General features: G+C 42.2%; 1 protein-coding gene across 2 annotated transcripts in view; it reads right to left on the reverse strand.

The window, feature by feature from the left end:
* Positions 1–10,682, reverse strand: part of CPEB4 (cytoplasmic polyadenylation element binding protein 4) — a 60,647-nt gene extending 49,965 nt beyond the window's left edge. The window contains exons 1-2 of one of the 2 annotated variants that reach the window (XM_060271701.1): positions 10,460–10,682; positions 6,315–8,343 (exon numbers count right to left, since the gene is read on the reverse strand). In XM_060271701.1, coding sequence (XP_060127684.1) covers positions 6,315–7,439 — 1,125 coding nt within the window. In that variant the 5' untranslated portion in view covers positions 7,440–8,343; positions 10,460–10,682. Of the gene's footprint in view, positions 1–6,314; positions 8,344–8,713; positions 9,167–10,459 lie in introns of those variants that run through there. The other variant, XM_035105310.2, reaches the window with a different exon arrangement.
* Between the last annotated feature and the right edge of the window lie 11,716 nt (positions 10,683–22,398).

The raw sequence follows: 22,398 nt of genomic DNA on the forward strand, positions 1-22,398 counted from the left end.
ACTTCAGACTACATAAAGGCTCTCTTTAAGAGAAAAAACCTGAAAGGACTATTAAAGATTGCATACTCCTGAGGTTTCCTGCATACAGAGCGTGCATTGTGATACTCTTGAACATACAGTATTAGAAATAGGAGTCACAAATAATTATGGCACATCTCTGCTTTCAAGAAGCTTTGATGCAAACACAACTTTAGAACTTCAGCAATTTTTCCTGCAGTAGGCAGTGAAATCTTGTTCTGGATTCAGGCAGAGTGCTTGCACTTTCAAAACTAAACTTGCTACCATCTGTGTTCCCCAAGCACAGTAATACTTAAAATGGGAGATCCCTTCCAGTGCTCATTTGATGGGAGGTTTGGGCAGCCCTTATTGAAATCCACAGGCTCTGCTCTCTGAATATCTCTACTTTTAGCCAAATAATGTCTCCATAAGTTTTTTTAAAAATAGTCACTATTAGGATGTCACATACGGTAAGGATTCTGGACCCCTGTAATTCAAGCAGTGGCACTAGGTTCTGCAGTTGTATAAAAATTCAGTGGTGCAAGAAGAACATAAAATTATGACATCTACATTTTTGTGTAACCCCTTGCACCATATGGCATCCCTATGCTTGTACGATTTCATTCTACTCTTACTGGGTAGAACATGCATACACGCAGACTAAGGGTCACAATGTGTCACAGTTTACCCATATCACCTGATAGTTACTGCTGAATGTTTCTATATTGTGTTTCCCAGGGTGAAGCAATCTAATCCATAAATTGCCAACATGAATGCCAAACACTGTAGAATCAAAAGCCTGTCTGGGTGTGACAAACTTGCTTGTAGCAAAGGCTGTGGTGTGTCTTTTCAAGTGAGAGTTCTTTGAAGATTAAGGCTTCAGTAACAATGTTTGCTGATGATGTAAGCAATTTAATTGAAGCATTGTTTAAAGAATAAGCATATGTTAACTCATCATATTTTATGCTCTGCTCTTGTACATATAAACACACCTGAATTTAAAAACAAGTCTTGGGTTTCTGAAACCTGTCTGAAAACTATTATTTAAATAATCCTTATCACCTAAGAGGTATCCTAGATAAGTAGTTCTTCCTCGCTCATGTCTACCACTCTGAAAAATGCAGGACAAGGAGAGGAGCAAAAGGAATATAAATATTTCTTTTTATACAGACCAGCAATACTGCTTCAGCCCCTCTCATCATGGTTGGTACCTTGTCTCTACCATTACCTTCCTTCTACAGCTCTTTCAATGACATGATTTTAAAAAGAGGTTCTTAAATGCACTGAAATTTTGGCTATATTAAAGAAGAAGTAGGGAAAATATTGCAAAAGCCTTTATTGCTTAAGCAAAAACCACCTGACTCTTGCTGAACAACTTTTGAGTTTTATGGGTTGGAGTGACTTGTTCATGTTCTCCCAGTCTGATTCTAGGTAAAACTTGCACATGTATAGCCAGTTTTTAAAATAATAATAATAATAATAATAATGCACTGAATCCAATTTGGGCCTGTTTGGGAAGTGTATAAAACAAACGCTGTCCCCTGTTGTCCTCCTAGCAGCTAGCTCCTTGCTGTCCATCAGAGTAACTGGTTTATTTACAGTACATGAATATGAGAATCATTCCAAAACTTCCTTATAAAGGCCACTTGAAAACCCTGATGCCATGAAGTGATTCAAGGATAGGGAAATTAAGACCAAATGAGATAAAAATTCTAAATCTGTTTTCACAACTCTTGATTCAAATTATGAGATTTTATCATGAATAGCCACAGCAGGAGAAAACCATCAACACTTTGCTAGCTGTTGAGAAACCACCTGTGTGAAAGCAGCCCTGCAGATTTCAGTCGAGTTGCCCAGGGAAAAGATCAGAATCTGAACTTTTGTTTGAAATGTCTTAACAGCAAGAAGTCTGTGAATATGTTTAACAGATGTATTTTCAGTCGATAGATTCAAGATATTTCAATAGTCTGCTCTAATGTAAGCTAAATATATAGAATTGAAGTCTTCTTTCTATCATCAATAATATATCTTCCTATCTAAACCTTAACCTTCTTTATTGCTAAACTGGCAAGGTGTCCCACTTTTATGAAGTACACAGGAGAAAATCTTCGTAAACATGAGGGCAGAGCATCAGCAAAAAGCAGTTGCTATGACCAAGTCTATTATACTGCTGACTTCAAATAGTGACACAATGGAAAATAAGACAATGAGATCTTTAAAAGACAATAAGACACCAGGAGTGCAATCTTATACTCAGAAATAAGCTCCACTTAGTTCAGTGGAACATCCACAAAAATATCACATCATTGCCAACTTTTTCCTCAGATGTCCAAATAGTTGCCTTATTATGCAAGATAAAGTTCTATTTAAGAATAACTTATTATTATTCAATGAATAATAAGCTAACACTACACTCACAGGATTTTTAAAAGTTTTTAAATCAATGTGAAAATTAAATGAATCTTTAGTTGAATCACTAAGCCTCCATTTTCTGCTAAATGGTATGATCTTATGTGTCTTTCTTAAAAAAGGAAATATTGCAAAGAGATGGCATGAAGTATTATATTATTAATAATATCCCGCTTTCTCACATGGTTTATCTAGCATTTTCAAATGTTCAAAGTGCTTTGCATACATTTTCTCAGTAAAAGCACATTACATTGACAGCTGCATTGAATTTTGAGAATTACAAGCAGGTCATATTACAGAATCTAGTCAACAGTATTCTAGCCAGGGCATTATTTCTACAACCATAATGATGTTTTTGCTTTTACAGCATGCTTGCAAATAAATATGGAGCGATCACTTACCTTTTAGTCTATTATCCACCACTATGCTTTTGCAAGACCAAGCTCCAGCATTTTGAAGCAGGCCGAACAACGTAAGTAATCTCCCATTCTACCAGGCCAGAAATACTATGCACTGGCATGTCAAATGCATGCATACCCTTTATAGTTTAAAAGGCTGCTGGCAAAAGGGAGAGTGAGCCACATGCACAGCCCTATTGCTCTGTGCTGCATTTCTGGATTCAAACTGCACTGCAGGTTACACTGGCTCTGTGTGCAGCTTTCTTCTCCCTTTGTGTCTTTAGAGACCAGAACTAAGATAACAGTGAGCCACAAGCACAGCTCATATTGCTCTATGGTATATTTTTTGGTTGAGAAACCACAGAAGGACAATTCACACTATTTTACAGACCTTTAACCACCACCATGTGGGCAGATACAGGAAGGAAAGCCACGTCCAGCTGCTACCCCCACCCGCCCGCCCCCCCCCCCCCGGCTACCCGCCTGCGTATCTGTTCATGAGGAGAGAATTGGTACTGGCTATGGCTGAGAAATAACCTGCATAGCCTCTTTAAAGTGTCTGGGCACATTTATTTGCAAACCAAGTCTATAGGTCCGCTTCTGTTGAAGCAGACCAAACGTTGCTTTACACTGCTGCAGACATAATGGCGTCCTTCCCTAATAAGATGGCACTAGGGATATCCTCTATATCCAACCAGGGATATCCCCAAGAATCATAATTAGTTGCAGACATTGTATGAGCTTTCACACTTCCAGGAATCCCTCCAAAGTTCAAAAATGCTGCATTGTGGAACTGGTTGTGTTCCGATCTCCTCCCCAGCAGCACAGTACGGGAACTCTCGTACAGCAATGCAGCATCCCATCCAGGAAAACAGTGATGCAGCAGTGCCGACAGCTGTTACTAGGGGCAGGACTGGATTATGTCACCAGACATACATTTTGGCATCACATTAATATCAACAGTCAAGCACTTGGTCCTTGTGTACTGCTATGCTGTTCAAGGTGGGTAGAATTTGATTTGTTCTCAAGTGCCCTTAAAGCATCGAATCCTTATTCCTAATTTGTGACAGAAGAATTTAGGCCTATGTGCTTATAATTAAGAGACCCGAGTCCAACACCATCTTCCTGTTTACAATACCCTAGATTTATACATAATGTCATGATGAATTACAGCATAGGTGAATATATATAATTAAACTACGTTCCTGTAAAATATCTGCATGAACATTAAAGCCAACATCTTTCAGAAAGAAAGCCAGCTCTGTACTTCTAACAGAGGATCTTTTGCTATAAGAGAAAATCCCTCAAGGATATGGATTTTGTATTTCAAAAGGCATTCAGATGAGACTAAAAAGAGATTCTGCACTTATTATATTTATATAAACATTGCAAAACCCCGCTTTATAGAAGAGCCAACTTATATTAGGAAGCTACTTGTGTATGGATATGTTAAAATAGCAAGAGGTCACCCAGTGAATGGGTTAGTCACGATCAAGTAACACTGCCATCTACTTAAGCCATTTTGTTATAGCTACCAAGATAGTTTGTGTGTAGTGATACTAAACATGGGCCCAAGAAGATTCTAGCAATTATAGGTCCAGGCAGAGACAGGCCTGATTTGATGTATTTAGGGCCTTTCATTTATGTAAAGCTTTGCAAACACACTTTATATTGCACATTTTGTTTTGAGTTGCATATACCTTGCATGCTTACTTGAACAATGAGGGCCAACTCATTTATTTTTTAGTTATTTGTGCAAAGAAAAAAAGCATTATGGATATTATACTAGAAAAGGTAAATGTCCAAGATCATTTCAAAATTTATAAGAGGATTTGCTTGAGTGCTATGTTCTTTTGAAGTCCTGTTCTTGTCTTGCTCATCACAGAACTCAAGCAGTGACAAACTGGAAACCATTTCATTAAAATACCTTTCTTTCACTAGGCACAAGAAAAGAATTCAGACTTGGTCTTGCCATGGCCTTCTGTTTACTGCTTAAGTAAACAGAAAACAACCTACTGCCACAAATTATTTTTGACCACAATATAAGAAAAGCATGTGTCAAGATACAGACCATAGCCCCAAGAGTAGCAACCCAAAAATGGTGTGCCAGTACACCAACAGAAAATTTCCATCTCTGACATTCATAGATTTGAGGCCTTAACTACAGGAGTTAGGACATGGTCTTATTCTGTCACTGTGTAGCTACGTTGTCATGGTACAGAATGAATTAAACAGGAGGTCGGAGCTTGCTGCAGTGAGAGTGCTAGTACTAATGGTTTCCAAGGTTAAATTCGGTCTTCTCCATGAGCCCTTTATACACTTCCAGTCTGAAAAATTATTTCAAGACTTCTAGCTGTACAGCATGAACTAAAAAGCCTCATTAATGATAGTGCTTTTACCAGAGAACTGCATGCAAGATAATACAAGAACTTCCACTTATCTGTGCAGTATAACTAGATTATAAAATATATTTAGATCTTTAAGACTGTATTTAAGTCAAGTATAGGTTTCTTCTGATCTACTGGTTTTCCTATCCCAAATTACAACAAAACTAGGTCACACCATGTTTTGGCTTATACCATGCCTAGAAATGCAAGAAAAAAATTGCAATCTTTGCTTTTTTACACACCACCCATGAATCCCTTGGTTTCAAAATCCTCTTTATAAAAAAATTAAACCCATCAAGCTTAATCACAAATTCCAAAATAAAAAATAAAATTGCCATTGTCCAGATTTTCACTGATTACGTGGCTGGCTGTTTTTAATAGTAATTAACCTTCAGAAACTGGAGACAAATTCCAAATACATTTTAAGCACACAGCCTCTTTCCTGATAACATATGGCCTCATTTGAACAGCATAGTAGGCCAATGTCTGAAGCGAGTCTATATCTATTTTTAGTAATGACTCGTAATCTACCAAAATCTATTGCCCTTGCTGGAGGAGATCAGCTCAACATTTTGTAAGAAAACTATAAATCCAGTGGACTATTTTTTAACAGATGCATTCCTATTGAACGGATAAATTTCACAAAGCCATAGGTATATTTTCTGATAGTCCAGTTTTAGGATCCAGTACTTGTGTACCGGTACTAAAAACATAATGCTATTGCCATACGGTAAAAAAGAAAAGAAAAAAGGATTCCATTTCAGCTGCTCCGGTTTTTTTAGGACTTCTCCACCCCACAAAAGAATTATATCAATAATCACTCTTGCAACTGTTTTATTGATCAGGTGCATTAACTTGACAGCAAACTACCTATATAACAGATGCACTCTTAGGCTATAGTTACTTCTCTGACAAACACTATACAGAACATTCATGATTCAGAGATGAGCAATCATGAAGCCTGAAATGTCAAAGGATAAACTATATACAAGAGGTGTATTTTTAAAATTAAGTCCTCAGTTCTAATAATAGAAACCATGCAAAAACAACAGAGTCCTGCTATTTCTGCAACCATTTAGCACATTTCTGAATATTCTATTTAGTATTAGTAGAATAATCTCACCTGAAAAGGAAAGATATTGTCAGCTCTGTTCAAACTGTCCTCCATCCAAGATTTTGGAGCAAAAGCGGAGCTGGGCCGTGCATACTTCTGCAACTGGATATGATTACTTGGGAAATTCTTCTTCAGGGGTGAGATGGAGTTCAGGGGTGTGATTCCTCCATTCAGTCCCCTGCGGTGGTCTCGCCCTTGGGACCCTCCCCACCCACCATATCCACCACCGCCACCAGGACTCCATGAAGAAGACGGTGTAGGTGATGGGCTTTGGTAGCTGCTCCATGGAGAAGGTGGTTTGTTAAGATTATTAGCAAGATGAGGCAGTTGATTAAAAGCAGCATTTCTATGCGTAAATGGAGGTGGATGAGGGCTTGCAGGAGACCTTCTCTGTTGTTGATGCTGATTGTGATGATGCTGAAAATGGGGGTGATGAGGGTGGTGTTGAGAGAGGGGTCCAATTTGAGGGGAAAAACTACCCCCAAAGCCAGGACTGACATGATGTGGAAAATTCTGAAACAGCAGAGCACCATTATTAGCTGAAGCAGGAGGAACCCCTCCCTGATGGAAGAAACTCGCATCTTCATTGATTATTGTTGAAGAAGAAGGAGCTATAGCTGCTGACCAGTTACTGAAACCAGTCAGAGAAGATGCTGTAGATGTCAAGGGCTGGCTTGAAGTACCCAGCCCTGTAGCCTCTTGATAATCAAATCCTGTTAACACTGGCGATTCTATTCTTATTTTCTCCTTCCCATTGCCGTTCTCGGAAGAATTATCTCCCTGGTTTTCTTCAGATTTAGATTTTTCTGATTCAGGCAGCATGCCTGCTTCCTGACTTTGACTAGGGGAAAGCTGCTGTTTTTCTAGGGAGTCTTGCTTTTCCTGTTGCTGAGTTTTAGATTTTTCAGACCCCAGAATCTCATCCTGAATGTTATGGGCAGCTGGAGCAGGAAAGAGCCAAGCTGACCCAGCACTACTGCCATTGGCAGCTGTGTTATTTATAAAAGCAGCGGGGCTGGGGGTTGCATTTTGATGGTGGTGCGGAGGCTGCAGATGTGGATGAAATCTGACTGGAAAAGCTGACTTATTCCCGGTGTTGTTTTGCACTAACACGCCAAACCCGTAATCCCCCATTTATTTTATTTAGGATTTTAATTCCGTCTGGAAAGAAAAAACAAAACAAAACTTTAAAATGTTTTTGTTCTTCTACTAAAGCAAGATAATTGAAAATTACTACAGATCTTTCACCTCTCCCTTCTTTCCCACCTACCCACTTGAGATATCTGATTTGGATATTATTCCTGGAATCTTATTAATGAGATCAATTAAAATATTGACATGAATAGACTAGTGTTCACTTCCTTCAAATATCCAGAAGGAATAGAAAGTAAATCTTTGGTTAACAAAACAAGAGGTTTCCTTTTTTCCTAAAAGGAAATGCACAAGAATGATGTGGGGATGAAAGAAAGCTCCTGGGAATTCTTTAAAAAAAGATTTTTAAAAAAACTTTTTTGCCTTAACAACCACTTCAACCTGCCCATGTACACGTTAATGGAAACAATACCATGACATCTGGTGCTCCTCACTCCTTCACAGCTCCAAAAATATATTTAAATCTGGAATAATTTAATAAATTCTATATAATCTAATATATATCTGTGTTCTATTCTAACAGTCTTTGCTGCTAAAAATCTGAATTTTTTTACCTCAGGATTTCAATGGTGGAGCAAGTTGTACAGGAGAGCTTTCCCCACCCCCCCAACCTGTGCTGCTACTGCCTTTGCCTATGCAGATGCCCTTCTGACAAGTCCTTTCCATATAAAGCAGGGGAGGGTGTGAGGATTTGTTCCTGTTTTAATCTCTAGATATCTGCATTCACTGCGTGTTGTGTGTATGTGTACGGACTGAGTTGTGCAGGAGGAGGGTGGATTCTTGTTGTTGCTGCCACTGGTTGGGTGGGTTCCTGGTTGCTGCTTTTCCGAGCTCGCTTCCTATTATGATCCGATATTTGTGTGTCCTTCAGATGAATCCTGGCTGCCTGCAGAGGAAAATTTTCACCTCAGAAAAATCAGCAGTCAAGTGTTTGGAGGGGGGCGGGGGGTTGAAATAAGTATATCTGGGGAGCAGAGTTTAGACATTTTAAAGCCATCAGCAGAATAATTTATTGTGCGACAGCGGGGGGGGGGGGAGGGGGAGAGATCGGGCTCAGATCCTTGGACTGAGAATATTTAGAAAGCGGCGGGGGTGGGGTTGGAGAGAAGAGAGACGAACCTCTTTCGTAGGTGGGGGAAGGTGAGGAGGAAAATATAGGGCTGATGCCGCCCTTGCTCCCTCAGAAAGGGGGGGGTGGAGAGAGAGAATGAAACAGAGCAGGGATTTCACCCCCACCCCCGCAGAAGGACTTTTACCTCAGGAGGGGAGCAGTCTCCGGCGGGGAGGGGATGGCGCTGGCGGGGGGCCGGGCTCCTCTCTCCCCCATGGGAGCCGGTTTCTCAAGGGAGGGAGGGTCACGAGGATCGCTGGGTGGCGAAAGAGCAGGGAGGGGCGATATCAAGCCTGGCTCCGGAGGTTGGAGGAGGAGGCGGCGGCGAGGGAGGCGGCGGTGGCGGCTCCCAGGGGTCCTGCCTTTCCTCCCGTTGCTGATGCTCCGGGGCTGCGGCTGCTGCTGAGGCTGCTTCTCCTCCGCCTCGGCTCCTCCCGGCGTCGTTCTTTTCCCCTCATGTAACACAACTGTTTCTCGGGCGGGAGGACCAGGGGGGGGTCCTGTTTAGTCACGAGGCGCTGGGCTACTCTGTCGATCCGCCGGTTCGCCACTCCGGCCCGGCCGCCTCAGCCGCCGCCGCCACCGTCGTCGTCGTCGTCTCCACAGGACCGAGCCTCCGATCGAAATGACAACCAGCTGGAGACAGGCAGCGCGGCACTTCCGGTTCAGAGAAGCCACGCCTCTTCCCCCCCCCCCGGTCTCTCCCTCTCTCTCCCTTCTCTGGCAGCGGCCACGCCCCTCCCTGTCCTCAGTAGCCGCTAGGCCGCCTCTCCCTAAACCAGAAGAGGGACTGCGGGAGTCGGCAGCCCTTTTGAATGAGGGCAGAAATTGTTCGGCGCGGCGGCCATCTTTGCTTTGGGCAGTTTTCTTTTCCTCAGAGCGAACCAAGGCGGACATGATGGTTTAGGTCGGGGAAACTCCCGTGACAGGTGAAATTATAGTTGGCCTCGCTTAAACAGCCATTTTTGAATATGGCAGATATTAAGGTTTTATCATTGGTTAAAGGGCTCACTGAAGATTGGCTTGCTTTACGTGCTGGAAATTTAAGCTGCATCACACATATATGCATTTACTGTATATATCTTTATATATGTATTAAGTATGTGTCTGTGTAAGAGAGAGAGAGAGAGAGAATGAGAGAGAGAGAGATGCAGGTTTAATTTCCAGCACATATAGATGCAGAGTTTTTATTCGAATGGCTCGCTTAATTAAATATATAAGCGACCACGTATTCGAAGAAAAACTCTGCATCGAAGTTAAGAGAGAGGTTGACCCAATTAAAAGTAGTTTACGTCGTGAGACTGGTAGAAAATGCTTTTTAATGCTTTTTTTAAAGAACAGTTTTCATTTCAGGTCACCCCACAGGAGCATGTTGTACCGGTACGTTTCGCCTTCCATGACAGTTCATGTTTCCCCTCCTTCGGCCTCTGCTCGAGGCAATGAGGAAGTTTAAACTGCAAGGATCTTGAGAATACCTCGATAAAAACCATTTTGCTGGAAACATTAAGTTTCCTCTCCTGCGGGGACTTTGGGGAGAGTGCAGAAAGGGTGAAGAAGAAAAGACTCGTTGGGGGGAGAGACTGTCGATCTCTTCCAGGTGCCAATTTTTACTGCAAGAAGGTGCAAACCAAATGAGACAGAAAGGCTAAGCACCAGCGAGCGCTCCTTGAACCCACAGAACAGGCCAGACCCTGCTACGTCCTTATGGATGTTGCATCAACAGAAAACCAAAGGGCGCCTCCTTTGCTGTGTGGGTGTGTTTGGTCCCACTTGGTGATAACCGTATTTTTCAGCTAACGAAACATTTCCTTATGGACCGACCTCTCATGCCCCCCGCATGTCTCTATTTCCGCAACACGAAAAGGCACATGTTTACACATACAGTACGTACCAAAGACGGAAATCGCCGTTGGCAGCTTAACAATTTACTTATGAATCCTATCCAGGGTTAACGCCTCTCTGTGCCGTCGCTGAACAGACGCCTTGAAACTTGCGAGGGCCAGGGTTTCTTTAAATGCCAGCACGCCTTTGTCGGTGCGTTAGGGTGATCAAAGATTAGCCATGGCGACGGGCGGCATGACTTTCAAACTTATACGTGGCTCTTGCCAACCGCAGGGCCGGGCTGCGCCCTCCTCGCCGGATCTGGCAGAAAACCGAGGCTGCTTCTGCCCCTGAGCGCATCTGCAGCGCCGGCAACCCCGGATGCAAGCAGGAAGGCGGCGGGGCTGGGATCTGCAAAAGGGAGCAGGAAGAGAGCGCCCACCACTAGGCTGGGGTTGCAAGATGGGGAGGGGGGAGAGGCAGCCTGAAGGTGGCAGGAAGAGGAGGCGAGGACCGTCTGTTTGGGGGCACAAGCCTTGCCTCTTCTCCAAACCCCTCGGAGGAGCCGGAGGACAATGCAACCTTGTCGTTAGAAGAGCTAGCGGGAGAAACAATCCTTCTGACCCGTAAGAAAGGTGGAAGCAGGACCGGCAGCACGAAAGAGGAGAGGAGGGGGGAGGGGGAGGGAAGAGATCCTTGAAAGGGTAATTCGTGCCTTACCTACTGGCTCTTGCTGAAGAGACCAGTGGGACCGAGGAGGTGACGGGGGAGCATGGGCTCCGTGGCAAGCCCCTCCGAGGGTAGCCGGGAGACACACCTGCGAGCCCAGACAGAGGAGGCGGCTCCTGGCAGCCCTCGGGGCAGGGGGTGAGGGACCGATCTCAGCCAAGGCAGCTTCCCAAAGCACCATCTGCTCGGAAGAAGAGAGTAGGGACCCCCTAGTGCAGACATCTAAGGTGCGGGGGGGGGGTGGCTCACCAAGGGAAGCCATTGGGGGAATGTGACGAGGGCAAAACCACATTTGACCAAGGCATCGCTCGCCAGTGCTTTTGCTGAGTGAGGTGCATAATGGATGGATCCCCCTGACCCAAGGACGAAGCATGTCGTCGTCACTCAAGGGAGGTTGAGTGCAAAGAAATGTGACTTCACACGCTACCACTGACTGCATGGACAGTAATCCTAGCCTTAAGAAAAATTAGAAGAGTCTTCAATGATGAGCGTTTAGTAGGCCACAAGGAAGCTGCCACCCATGGATGTAGTGAAGGGTGGGCAAGGTGGGCAGTGCCCCCCATAAATAAATAAAAATGCTTAACTAACTGACCAAACACATCACAGATAGCTCAGTTCTGCCCCCCCCAAATTGATCCTCCCATAAATCCTGGCTATGCCCATGCTGTCACCCTGATTATAATGCCAAAAATAAAAACGAGAGCAGGGATCTCCCCTTTGCACTGCATAAAGAAAGTGGAGCATTTAAGGTTGCAGTTCTAAGGGCAGCGGGGAGTTTAAGTGGTATAATTTATGTTTTGCATGCTGTAGGTTCCAAGTTCAATCTCTTATCTCCAAAGGACTAAACAGCAGATGATGGTCCAGAGTTCTGCCCAGGATCGTACCTACAAAGCTAATACTTGCCAATACTGGGCCAAATAGTCTGACCTACAGCTTCCTATGCTGTTATTTGGATGTAAGCTCCATTGAATACAGTAGAGCAGTATTCCCTAACCCCCCCCCCATATAAATTGCAAATTTAAACATTGTGTATATGCAAAAGATAAAATTAAACACATGATCTTCAAGCAGTTCTGAAAAAGTCTTCCATTTTTGGAGATTCAAAAACCAAATATTCTGGTACCAAATTTATTCATCCAGCTGTTGGAAGACATCACATTTACTGGATAAAAATTCAGCCGCTGCATTTTATTACCTGGTATTTTTCGCCCAGAAATAATTCCCATATTCAAAAAGTGGCAATACATTCAGATTTATTGAAATAACAGTTCTTACATAAAGGAGCAAGACTTGCACACAAAAATTAACAAATATACAAATATACATCCTCTTGTTGCAGCAGAAAGCCGAGTTCCAAGCAGTATAATGTGTAGGAGTTTTGTGTAAGAAAGTAATTCTCATATGTTCTCGTTTCTAAAAATGGTAAAACCAGACTGCAGCACACTCTTGCTTTGCCTACAACAAGCATGCTTGCACTGCTATCCTATGCTATCCTATCCTATCCTATTACTTGAGAGTAAATCCCATTGACCTCATCATCAAGATTTATTTTCAAGAAAACATTTGCTGGCTTAGGTTGTACATTGTTGCCATCAGTGGCAGGACCCGCTGTTGTCCAGCAAAAGCAACTCTAAAGGTTCTTTAAAAGCATCAGATAAAAGTAAATATAAGGCATCATACCGATCACTCATAGCATCCCACACCTATAACATGTTTTACAAGCAGCCATTTTGCACTAGCAGTACCACTTGCTTACCCTAAAATCCTTGACCTGCTCCTGCACCCCCCTGCTTCACCAACAATATGCAATTTATTATTGTTCAATGTTCAAAGGTTCTTACTTGACTTGGTACAGTTAGGGTGCTTCCAGATGACCCATTTGTTGAGCATTCAGCTTGATTTGTTTGTGGAAAGGTTAGGTGACATTGGCTATTTGATGAGCATTCATTCTGATTTGCTCGCAGTGATGTCAAAGCAGATGTAATCCCACATCCAGTGCATTTTCCCATCACTTTCCTTATTGCAAAAAGTCCAGTCTTTTGAGGAAGAGGATTTACTGCACACTACTATATTAGTGCAACCTGAATTTGCTGGTATGTGATTGAATCCCACCCGAAAATAATTGAGAAACTGGAAGTGCCCTTACTAAATGCCACCACATAAGTAGTAAATCATATTTTGATTTGGCTTCTACATCTCTTTTTCACCATATTTTCAGAAGATAAGTCACAAGTGACAGCAGGGAAGTGCAATATTGGATGGGTGTGAATCTCAGTGTGTGTTTAGTCTCACCTAGGCCACCTGTATCTCCTACAATTCTCCATCCTCCTTCACATGCCAATCCAAATGGAAAGTTCACAACTCCTTTGCTCTTTTCATAACTTCCATTACACCATTTTAGCCACTGCTTTTTAAAAAAACACCCCTGCAATCTTATGCATTTTTGTCATTTTGATTACTTTGACTGATCTATCACTATGGCTAAAGTGTCTGAGGCTGAACCCAGTGGACCTTACTTCTAGGCACTTGTAGGATTGAACTGCAGATTTGGTGAAGAGAGATCACGAAACCTTTTGCTAAAATTGATTAAACTGTGGTAAACTTTTAGAGAAAAAGATACAACTGCTCTCTGGAAATCTGATGCATGGGGTACTGCATTTGCTGCCTGCTGTTGGAATGCCTGCTCACTTCCACTTATACTGTGCTTGTACATCTACTGTATAAACAAGGCAGATATTACAATTGTGCCATAAGTTTCCAGTGCTCTCTCTTCCAATGGAAGCTAAACCTTGTAGCATTGCCCCTGGAACCACTCATCGTTTGGGGAAGAATATAGCAGCAGTACTGTGCAAATCCCCAGATACCGTAACTGGACTAAATTTAGGAACACAAAACACGGGCATTTGGATTTTCTGCTTTGAGATTTGGTTGTTGATGTGTTCATGTGTTTAGTGCAGAAATCAGTAGCCCTTGAATACTACTGAGAGGAAGACGAGAAGGAGAAGCTGTTTGCATGACAACTGCAAAAGAAAAGAAAAACCACAACCAATAATCCTTAAAGCCTTTTCTCAGCCCATCCCAAATAGCTTGCAAGTGTAGATGCATATTGCAATATGCCAGGAAGATTAGTAAACCAGAGTTCTATTATGCAAAGTGACTTTGCAAAGCTGGAGCAAACCTTTGTACCTTGACACTGTGCCAGATGCTTCTTTATCCCCCATGACGTGCTACCCTGTTCCACTTCTCGTCATTCCTATCTGCTCCAGCCCACTTCAGCTTCCCTTCTTTTATCCTCTGTTCCCATCAACACCTGTACACATATAACAAAATCCCTCAAACTATTCCACAAATATTATGTAAAAAGTCTGTGGAAAAAAATCACACAAATACTGTAAAGTGTGCGTGTAGATGTTCATGCATCCCCCCCCCCTACACACACCCCATTTTCTTGCCAGGAATGCTAGAGCCAATTCTTGAATGTTTATTCAAACCAGATATTCCATGTTTTTCAAAGCACGGCAGTGAAAAGGATGGATTATGTACCTGGGGAAATGCAGTGTCCGCTATGAATATTCAGTAATTCAATATTCATTTAACAGTGTTAACATCTTTTCTGGATTTGTATTTTCTCCCCTCTGATGTAAACCTCCAAGCAAAACTTTGAGTGCTGTTTTTATACATGACAAATTTCGTACATAGCTATCAGTTTCTTGTAGGAAATTGTGCACATGCTCCATGTTCACTGTTACATCTAGTGAACATTGGGTGAACACAGCTGCATCTTTCTCCCCTGAAAATCACTTCTTGACCAAGTGGTTTCATTCCGAAAATAAAAGCTCATTGCCGATTGATTCTGCATTGATCTACAGTGTGTCTGTTTGAAAACAGACGTAGGTGTTATTGAGTGTATCCACACCTGTCCAATGAAGTTGTGGGTGGACACAAGGCAATAACAGAGAGAAAGGGCTAAAGAGAACTTTGGAGTTGAGATAGATCTTTAGAGTTTTCCACCTTGTTCTCCACTTCAGGATTGGGAAGAATGCCAATAAGGGGCCATGTATCAATTTCTGCAGGAATCTCTACTGTTGAGATTGTTGCAAAACCTGACCAGGTAGCAGGAAATATGAAATACCTCCATCTAAGACCATGAAGAGCCATGGCTAGTTAACATAGTGAAACTAGGTTAGATGGACCAATTTTCTGACATAGTATATGATCCTGGGTCAAGTTTGGGACTGGTTTCAGCCACCCAAGTTCCTCTTTCCTGCCGCCTCTGCCTTAGAACTCTCAGGTTCATATAATACATAACTATTCACTTCTACGCAGGAAATGCTATAACCATCCCTTGCCGTTTACAAATGCACGTAGTTCACTGTGTGTACATGCTTTGGTAACCTCCCACATACCAGGATATCTTCATAGGAAGACACTTCAGGACTGCATACACACTTACCTGTTTGCAGTGCAAAAATGCCCAATGAAGTTGCCTCGCAACTGGGCCTAACATGCTATCATGCTATCAGGCAGGTTTTCTGACTTAGAGTAAAATCCTTTTTCAGGTCCCTTTGGAACGTTGCACAACAGCAGGTTTTGTAAGGATCCTAATTTATGCTGCATATTTGCTACCTAGGCCTTTCCCAGACCTCTGTCTGCTAGTGTTCTATTAACAGCCATACCACTTCCACCGTAAACCTCTAATATCATCTCCCTTCAGGATGGAGACTCTTTGAATGAAGATGGTCTCTCAAAAGGCGCCTTTCCTTTCAAGCCAGAGGGAAGGCGACTTGAGTTACCTTTGTGGATTACAACTGTCAGAGTATCATCTGGCTTGAGGAAAGCCGAGCCCTTGGCCTTGTCAGTCAGCATAGTGCAGATAAAACAACCGCATGACTTCTCAATTGCTGATAGTGGCCACATATGCTTACTTAACTTGTTTTGTTTTGTTGATTTTATCATTTTATTTGTTTTAAAACACAGCCTCCTATTCTACAAATATGAAAGGATCCAATTTTCTTAGCCTAGAAATAAAGGGAGTGCCATATTAGTGTGGGGGCATCTGTTTGTATAAGCTAAGCATCCATTTCTTTTGTAGACCAAATCAGTTTTCTATATTTGAAGTTTCCAATGTTTGAAGTAGTCGTGATCTGGTGGCTGGAACTCTGTAGCCATTTTTGGGGTGGTCAAGTGCAGCTTGGGCTGGGAGGCCCCTATGTTCATCATTCATATTTCTGAGTGACATCTCTAATATGCCACGTATGACAAGGGGTCTTTGTGTACAATGGTAGAAAGGACACTTGACAGAAGAAAAGACTCGGCATCATTCACTTTCTCCTCCCTCAGCTATCTCTGATTGAGTTATCTCCAGGCAACCAAGCAGTAGCTAATAACAGAATAGACCAAATTTAAGGAAAATCTTTTGTTCCAAATTGCATATTTTCCAGTGTAGTCCTATGCATGTTTTACTTGCTGGTCGGTGGGGGGCATCCCATTTTGTTCATGGGGATCTACCTCCTAGCTAAGTGTCTGTGGGTGTTTATGAGTGGGTGTATAGGATTGCTGCCTTAGACCACAGCAACGCTGTAAGTGATCTCTCTTAAACACTCACAGCCTTTTGTCTGAGGCAAACTGGAATTGCAGATCTGGATTCCTGCACTATGTCATGTCTCTGATCATCCACTGCAACAGCAAAGACTGGTTCTATAAGCTCAGTAAACCATTTAAATTCTGCATAGGGCACATTATATGTGCCAATAGCATCATTTAATAAAGCCATCTTTGCTATTTTTCTATGATTGCATTAAGGTACTATGTATTTATATACCCTCATATGTTAAACAAGCGTTTAATAGAATTCACTGCCTTGCAGCCTTCAGTCTCTTTCTCCCCCTCCCCCCTCCCCCTCTCTCTTTTAAAGACATCAGTGCCCAAAGAACTATTTCAGATGTAGTAATTATGTAATATTAATGAATGGTATCACATGCAGTTGTATTTGCCCATTCTTTAATGTAGTGGAAGAGATTCATTGTATGTAATGTGCTTCTAGAGAATGGCCTGACGCGGCAAAAATGCCCCAGGTTTAACAGCTCATGTAATATATAACAAATGCATAAATAATTTAGACCCAGAAATAGGTAGCATTTTAAGAGTGGTGGTACTCACAGCGATGTACATAAAAGTCTGGCAATTAATTCCACGGAAGCCTCCCAACTCAAGCAGCCTTAGCAAATATATCTGGGATAAAACTACAGAATACTGTTTTGATCTTATGTACCAGTGATGTCTAGCACTGTACAGTGGTACCTCTACTTACGAATTTAATGCGTTCCGAACACACATTTGAAAGTCGAAAAAATTTGTAAGTCAAATCCCATAGGAATGCATTGGGAGAAAAAATTCATAAGTCGAAGCAACCCTATCTAAAAATTCGTAAGTAGAAAAAAAATCCTATCTAAACCGCATCCAAGATGGCGGACGGAGCTCCATTCGTAAGTAGAAAAATTCGTAAGTAGAGTTATTTGTAAGTAGAGGTACCACTATATGTGTACCCAGAGGTAAGCTGTGTTGAGTTGAATGGCACTTACTCCTAAGTAAGCGGATATAAGCTTGCAACTAAGTGTGTGGTGGGAGGGTATAACTTTCTGCAGATACAAAGCAAATGAAACAGCAAACTAAAATAGTGTTGCATTTGGTTTTTTTCAGAATACGTACACCCCAAGGTAACATAGGCATGAAGGTCTTGTGAATTCCATATACATTACGGCCTGTTTATTTCGGTGTTTTACAACAAAGCCTTTAAAGAGTCTCTAATGTCAGATTTCAATGCTGGAGCATTCAGAGGCTACATGCCTGAAAATGCTAGATTCTCTCTTGATCATACTGAGGCAGCTTCTCTGATGAAGATGGATAATTAGTTGATGGGACTGGTAGTCTCTCTAGGCTGTATTCTCTGTATTAACAACCAGAGCATCTGCAATCTGCTGTGTTTTATGCAGATCAGGTACAGATTTTTCAACTCCTGGCACATTTCCATTGCTGCTTTTGATGTATCATAAACCCACAAAATCCATAGAATTCATACCCCACTCTAAAATGTGTATAATCACACGTTTTGCCACACGTTGCAAAATACCAGAGGGTTCAAGAGCCTTTGGGGACAAAGCCATATTGAACTGTGCCCTATTGGCATATAACGGCACATAATGCCCAGTAAGTAGCAATTCTTAAATGCACTTTGGAGCAGCAAAATGAAAATCTTAGGCTTAAGATTCTGAATCTTCTGGCTTGCAGGGTTTATTTCAGGCAACAAAGGCCGGCTTGTGGAAGAGAGAGGTTGCATGTTTAATATTCCACTTTTCCCTTCATTGGGGAGAAAAAGAATCTGGGGTGTCTGCTGGGATGGTAGAAAGAGCACATGCTTAGTAGTTTTCTCCCCCCATGTTAGGGAACCAGGTCTGTCTCATTACTGGTGACAGCACATATTGGTAGGTCATAGAGCAAGGGGACAGCCCTGCACAGAACAGCTGGGGCCCAGAGCCAGCAATCTCATTAAAGTAAGCTGCTGCTATTTCCAGCCTGTAATAGAGCTTTGCAGCTTGATTATATTCAGTGAAAGCAGGTCATTACAAACACAGTGCTTTTTGCATATTATCTAAATTGAAATAATAATATGTTCCCTCCTTTCATGTACTATATTGATAAATCCCAACTTATGAATGAAACATGTTGATTAGTTAGTTAAAGGGAATTAGTTCTGCATTACGCTTCCAAGTTTAAGGCTTGATTAGTGCAAACAAATAACTTTTTCTTGATAATAAGCCATTTGCCGATTATTCTTTTAGGTGGAACACACAAGCATCAAAATGATCTAGAGAGACAAGTGAGAATGTCATGGGATTCCCCTTCCCCACACGTCTCTTTACTGTTTCAGCTTAAATTCAATGTTACTTTTAGAACCTGGTAAAATGAAGCAGATCTACATAGTGCCAGATCCTCTTCCTTTTATACGGTAATATAAACATAGCAGAAATACACTAACAGCAATGTGCTTGGAAACAAAATAAGACAGTTAGGGAGCAAATGTAATATCAATGTAGCAAAGAGAAAGGAATGTGCCCATTGAATACTGGTAGCTGGTTGACAATAGATCTTTCTATTACTGCTTCTTCCTTATTTAGCAAATAAGCCATCAGGTTTGTGGCCTGGTCCCAGGACCTGCTATGCCAGTTTATGCACATTTAGAATTGGGCGTGTCTAGTTGTAGCACAACAGCACATAACTATTGCGAGAATGTTGTGTAAGCCATTTGTGTAGATGTGCCAGCACATAGCACAGGTTTCAGAAGAAAGGAAGAAATCATAGCTTCAGCAGCTTTTCTAGATATGAGTAAACTCTTTCATACCTACATAACCAAACCCCAGTTTGATTGCTGCAAGAAACCTTACACCCAATTGTACCTTTTGAAGTACCAATTTAACCACTAGGATTTCAGCTCTGTTGGATGGCAGATTTAATGCAACCACCTCAAAAACCCTTAAGTTGCAAAACAACACCAGTAGTAATTCAAAGAAGTAAAGGCAGCATACTTACCTAGTGGAAGGGGGAAGGGAGGAAAATAACAACACTGGAAGTGTTTCCTTGACCTCCTGTAATGGTCAGTGGCATGTGGTTGCATATATGTGAGATCATCTTCTGATTCTAGTTACTGGCTGAAAATCTTGCTTGATATACTGTATAACATTTTGTAGGCATGATGCAGATGGCCACCCCTTCATCTGACATTGCATTTTTTCAGGGTCTCTCATAATAAATGAACAGGTTTAGGACATTTGCTTAACTCACAGCAAAGCACTGGGAATTAAGCATGTGCTTAAACTTCAGATACAGAGAAATCTTAGCCATATCTATTCAGAAGTAAGGCCTACTGAATCTAAAGGGGCTTAGTCCCAGAGAACCATGGTTAGAATTGTTACCTAAATGTATGAAATAAAGGCCTTGAAGCTATATTTTCTTGCAGTATGATCCTATTCAGGTTTACTTCATCACCAAGTTCAGTGGGCCTTATGCTGCAATCCTAAACATGCTTACTAAAGAGTAAGCTCCATTGCTTACAGTGGAGCTTACACCCAAGTAAACAGGCAAAGGAATTCAGCATTAATTGGTTGTTCAAATATGTCTCTGTGTGTTTCCTTCCAGAGTGAAAGTTGTGCTTGGCTAAACGTGAAACCAGGCATTAAAATAGTAATTCTAGGCCTGGTAAACAGACAAAAATTGCTGATAATAAGTACATTATTGACAACAGGTAAGTCGGTCAAACTAGAAGACCACTGAAGTCTCTGTGATAAGAAAATAAACTAGGTAATGAGTACAATTCTGTCTTGTCCATGTCCTCTGAAGCTGCTGACTGATCACAAGTCTACAGGAGTTGTAGATCCTGTGTGCCAACTGGTAGATGGAGGTTCTTGGTATCTAGAATGATATATGTTGTCTGATAGGGCACAAGATGTGAGAAGCAAAGGATTGGAGGAGTGAGACAATGCCCTTCTAGATCAGGCTTGGTTACTGGCGTAGGAAGGTGTGTGTGTTGGAGGCGGTTTGCCACTCTGGAGGGGGGGTGACACTCGGCACCCCCCCCTGCAGCCACGAGCAGAGGATCCCGGCATCATCCTCGTATTGCGCTGGAGCGCCGGCGGCTGCAAAAACAGGCACACACAGAATTTTCCGTAACAGAGTTTTTTTAAACAGTAGCATAATGTAGTCTCGTTGCTGAGCCACAACCTGCAGAGTTCAGTGGAGTGGGAGGCCAGCCAACCAGAAGTGTCTGGCAGAGTCAGCATCCAAAGTCAGATCCAGTCCTAGGGCCAGGCAAACAGCAATCTGCATGGTCGGATGGTCCAGGGTCAGGGAATCTGATGAGCAATGGACAAGCAGGAAGGTAGGACCAAGAACTACATGTGCTGTTTCCAGCATCTGACTGCTGCTGGAAGCTCTGCTTAAGAAGGCTGAAGCCAGTTGGTTCTCATCAGTGCCTTCTCCTCTGAGTCCTTGAAGGCTGAACAGCTGGAGGTGGAATCAATTTGCCTTCTCCGCCTTCAGACTGCTGTTCAGCAGGCGAGGCCGACTCCTGGCCCATGACACGTAAGTGCAACCAAGCAGACACTTTGGCTTCAGGGTGCATCTAAAGCTGTCTAAAGGGACCATACAGATGTGGTGGAACAGTGACATGAGTTATGGAGTATCATTTTAGGAATCAGGATTTGGGATCAGTTCTGGAGATACTGTCGATTCATTGGGTGATGAAGTGTGGTCCTAAGAGAACCTTTGATTCAGTATCAGAAATAACTGCATCATCATTGGAAAACTCTCAGGATATTAAAGGATGTGGGCAGATCTTCGATCCTTTAGATTATATTTTCCACCCCCTTATTGGGACCTATAGAGTCATAGAGTCAGATCAAGATGCTTAGTTCCATTCTTCCCCCACAGGAGAAGGTGGGAAGGATACAAGCTGTTTATAATCTGGTTTGTTTCAGAAATGTCTGCATCTAATAATAACTGCGGCAAATACTTGCCTGAACACCATGCTCAGTTTCCAGGGGCTGTATGCATAATTTCTGAAGTAAACAAAACACTTGTGTTTTCTACTTATTATTAGATGCAGACATTTTTGAAGCAAACTACAGTCCTTGCATTTGAAAGAAAGTCCTTGCATGTGAAAGAGAGTTTAATATTCTCCCCACTCCACCACCATTTCCTTAGTTCTTTAACTATCCTAACTGCCCTCTCCAGTTTGCTTCCAGTGTCCAAAAGATGAGTAAGGAAATTATTGTTCAAATCAAGAAAGGCAGATAAGGAATATTAAAATTCCAGGGAATGGTGTGAAGAGAGACATGAGGTCCCTTCCTTGCTGAAGCTAAGCAGGTAAGGGTCTACCAGTACTGAGTTCCTGGTTGTGTGCCTGCACACCACCTTGGTTTTAGATACTTTTGCCTGTAACATGGGTGCAATGCCTTTGGATTTAATGATAAGTCATTCATTCACCTCCATTGTTTCATTCCTTTATTTAGGAACACAGGAAGCTGCCTTCCACTGGGCTAGATCAGGGGTGTCAAACTCAAATTCATCGGGGGCCGCACCAGCAGTCTGGTCACCCTCAAAGGGCCGGTTGTATCTGTAGGACTATGTGTCCACTCTTTATTATCATAAATTATTGTCACTGCATTCAATTATTGCTGTTTTTTTGGAATAATGTCAGTAATAACTAGCTCTGAAAGCAGAAACATA

The sequence above is a fragment of the Zootoca vivipara genome, chromosome 2 (genome assembly GCF_963506605.1).
Source record: "Zootoca vivipara chromosome 2, rZooViv1.1, whole genome shotgun sequence".
Classification (NCBI taxonomy): domain Eukaryota; kingdom Metazoa; phylum Chordata; class Lepidosauria; order Squamata; family Lacertidae; genus Zootoca; species Zootoca vivipara.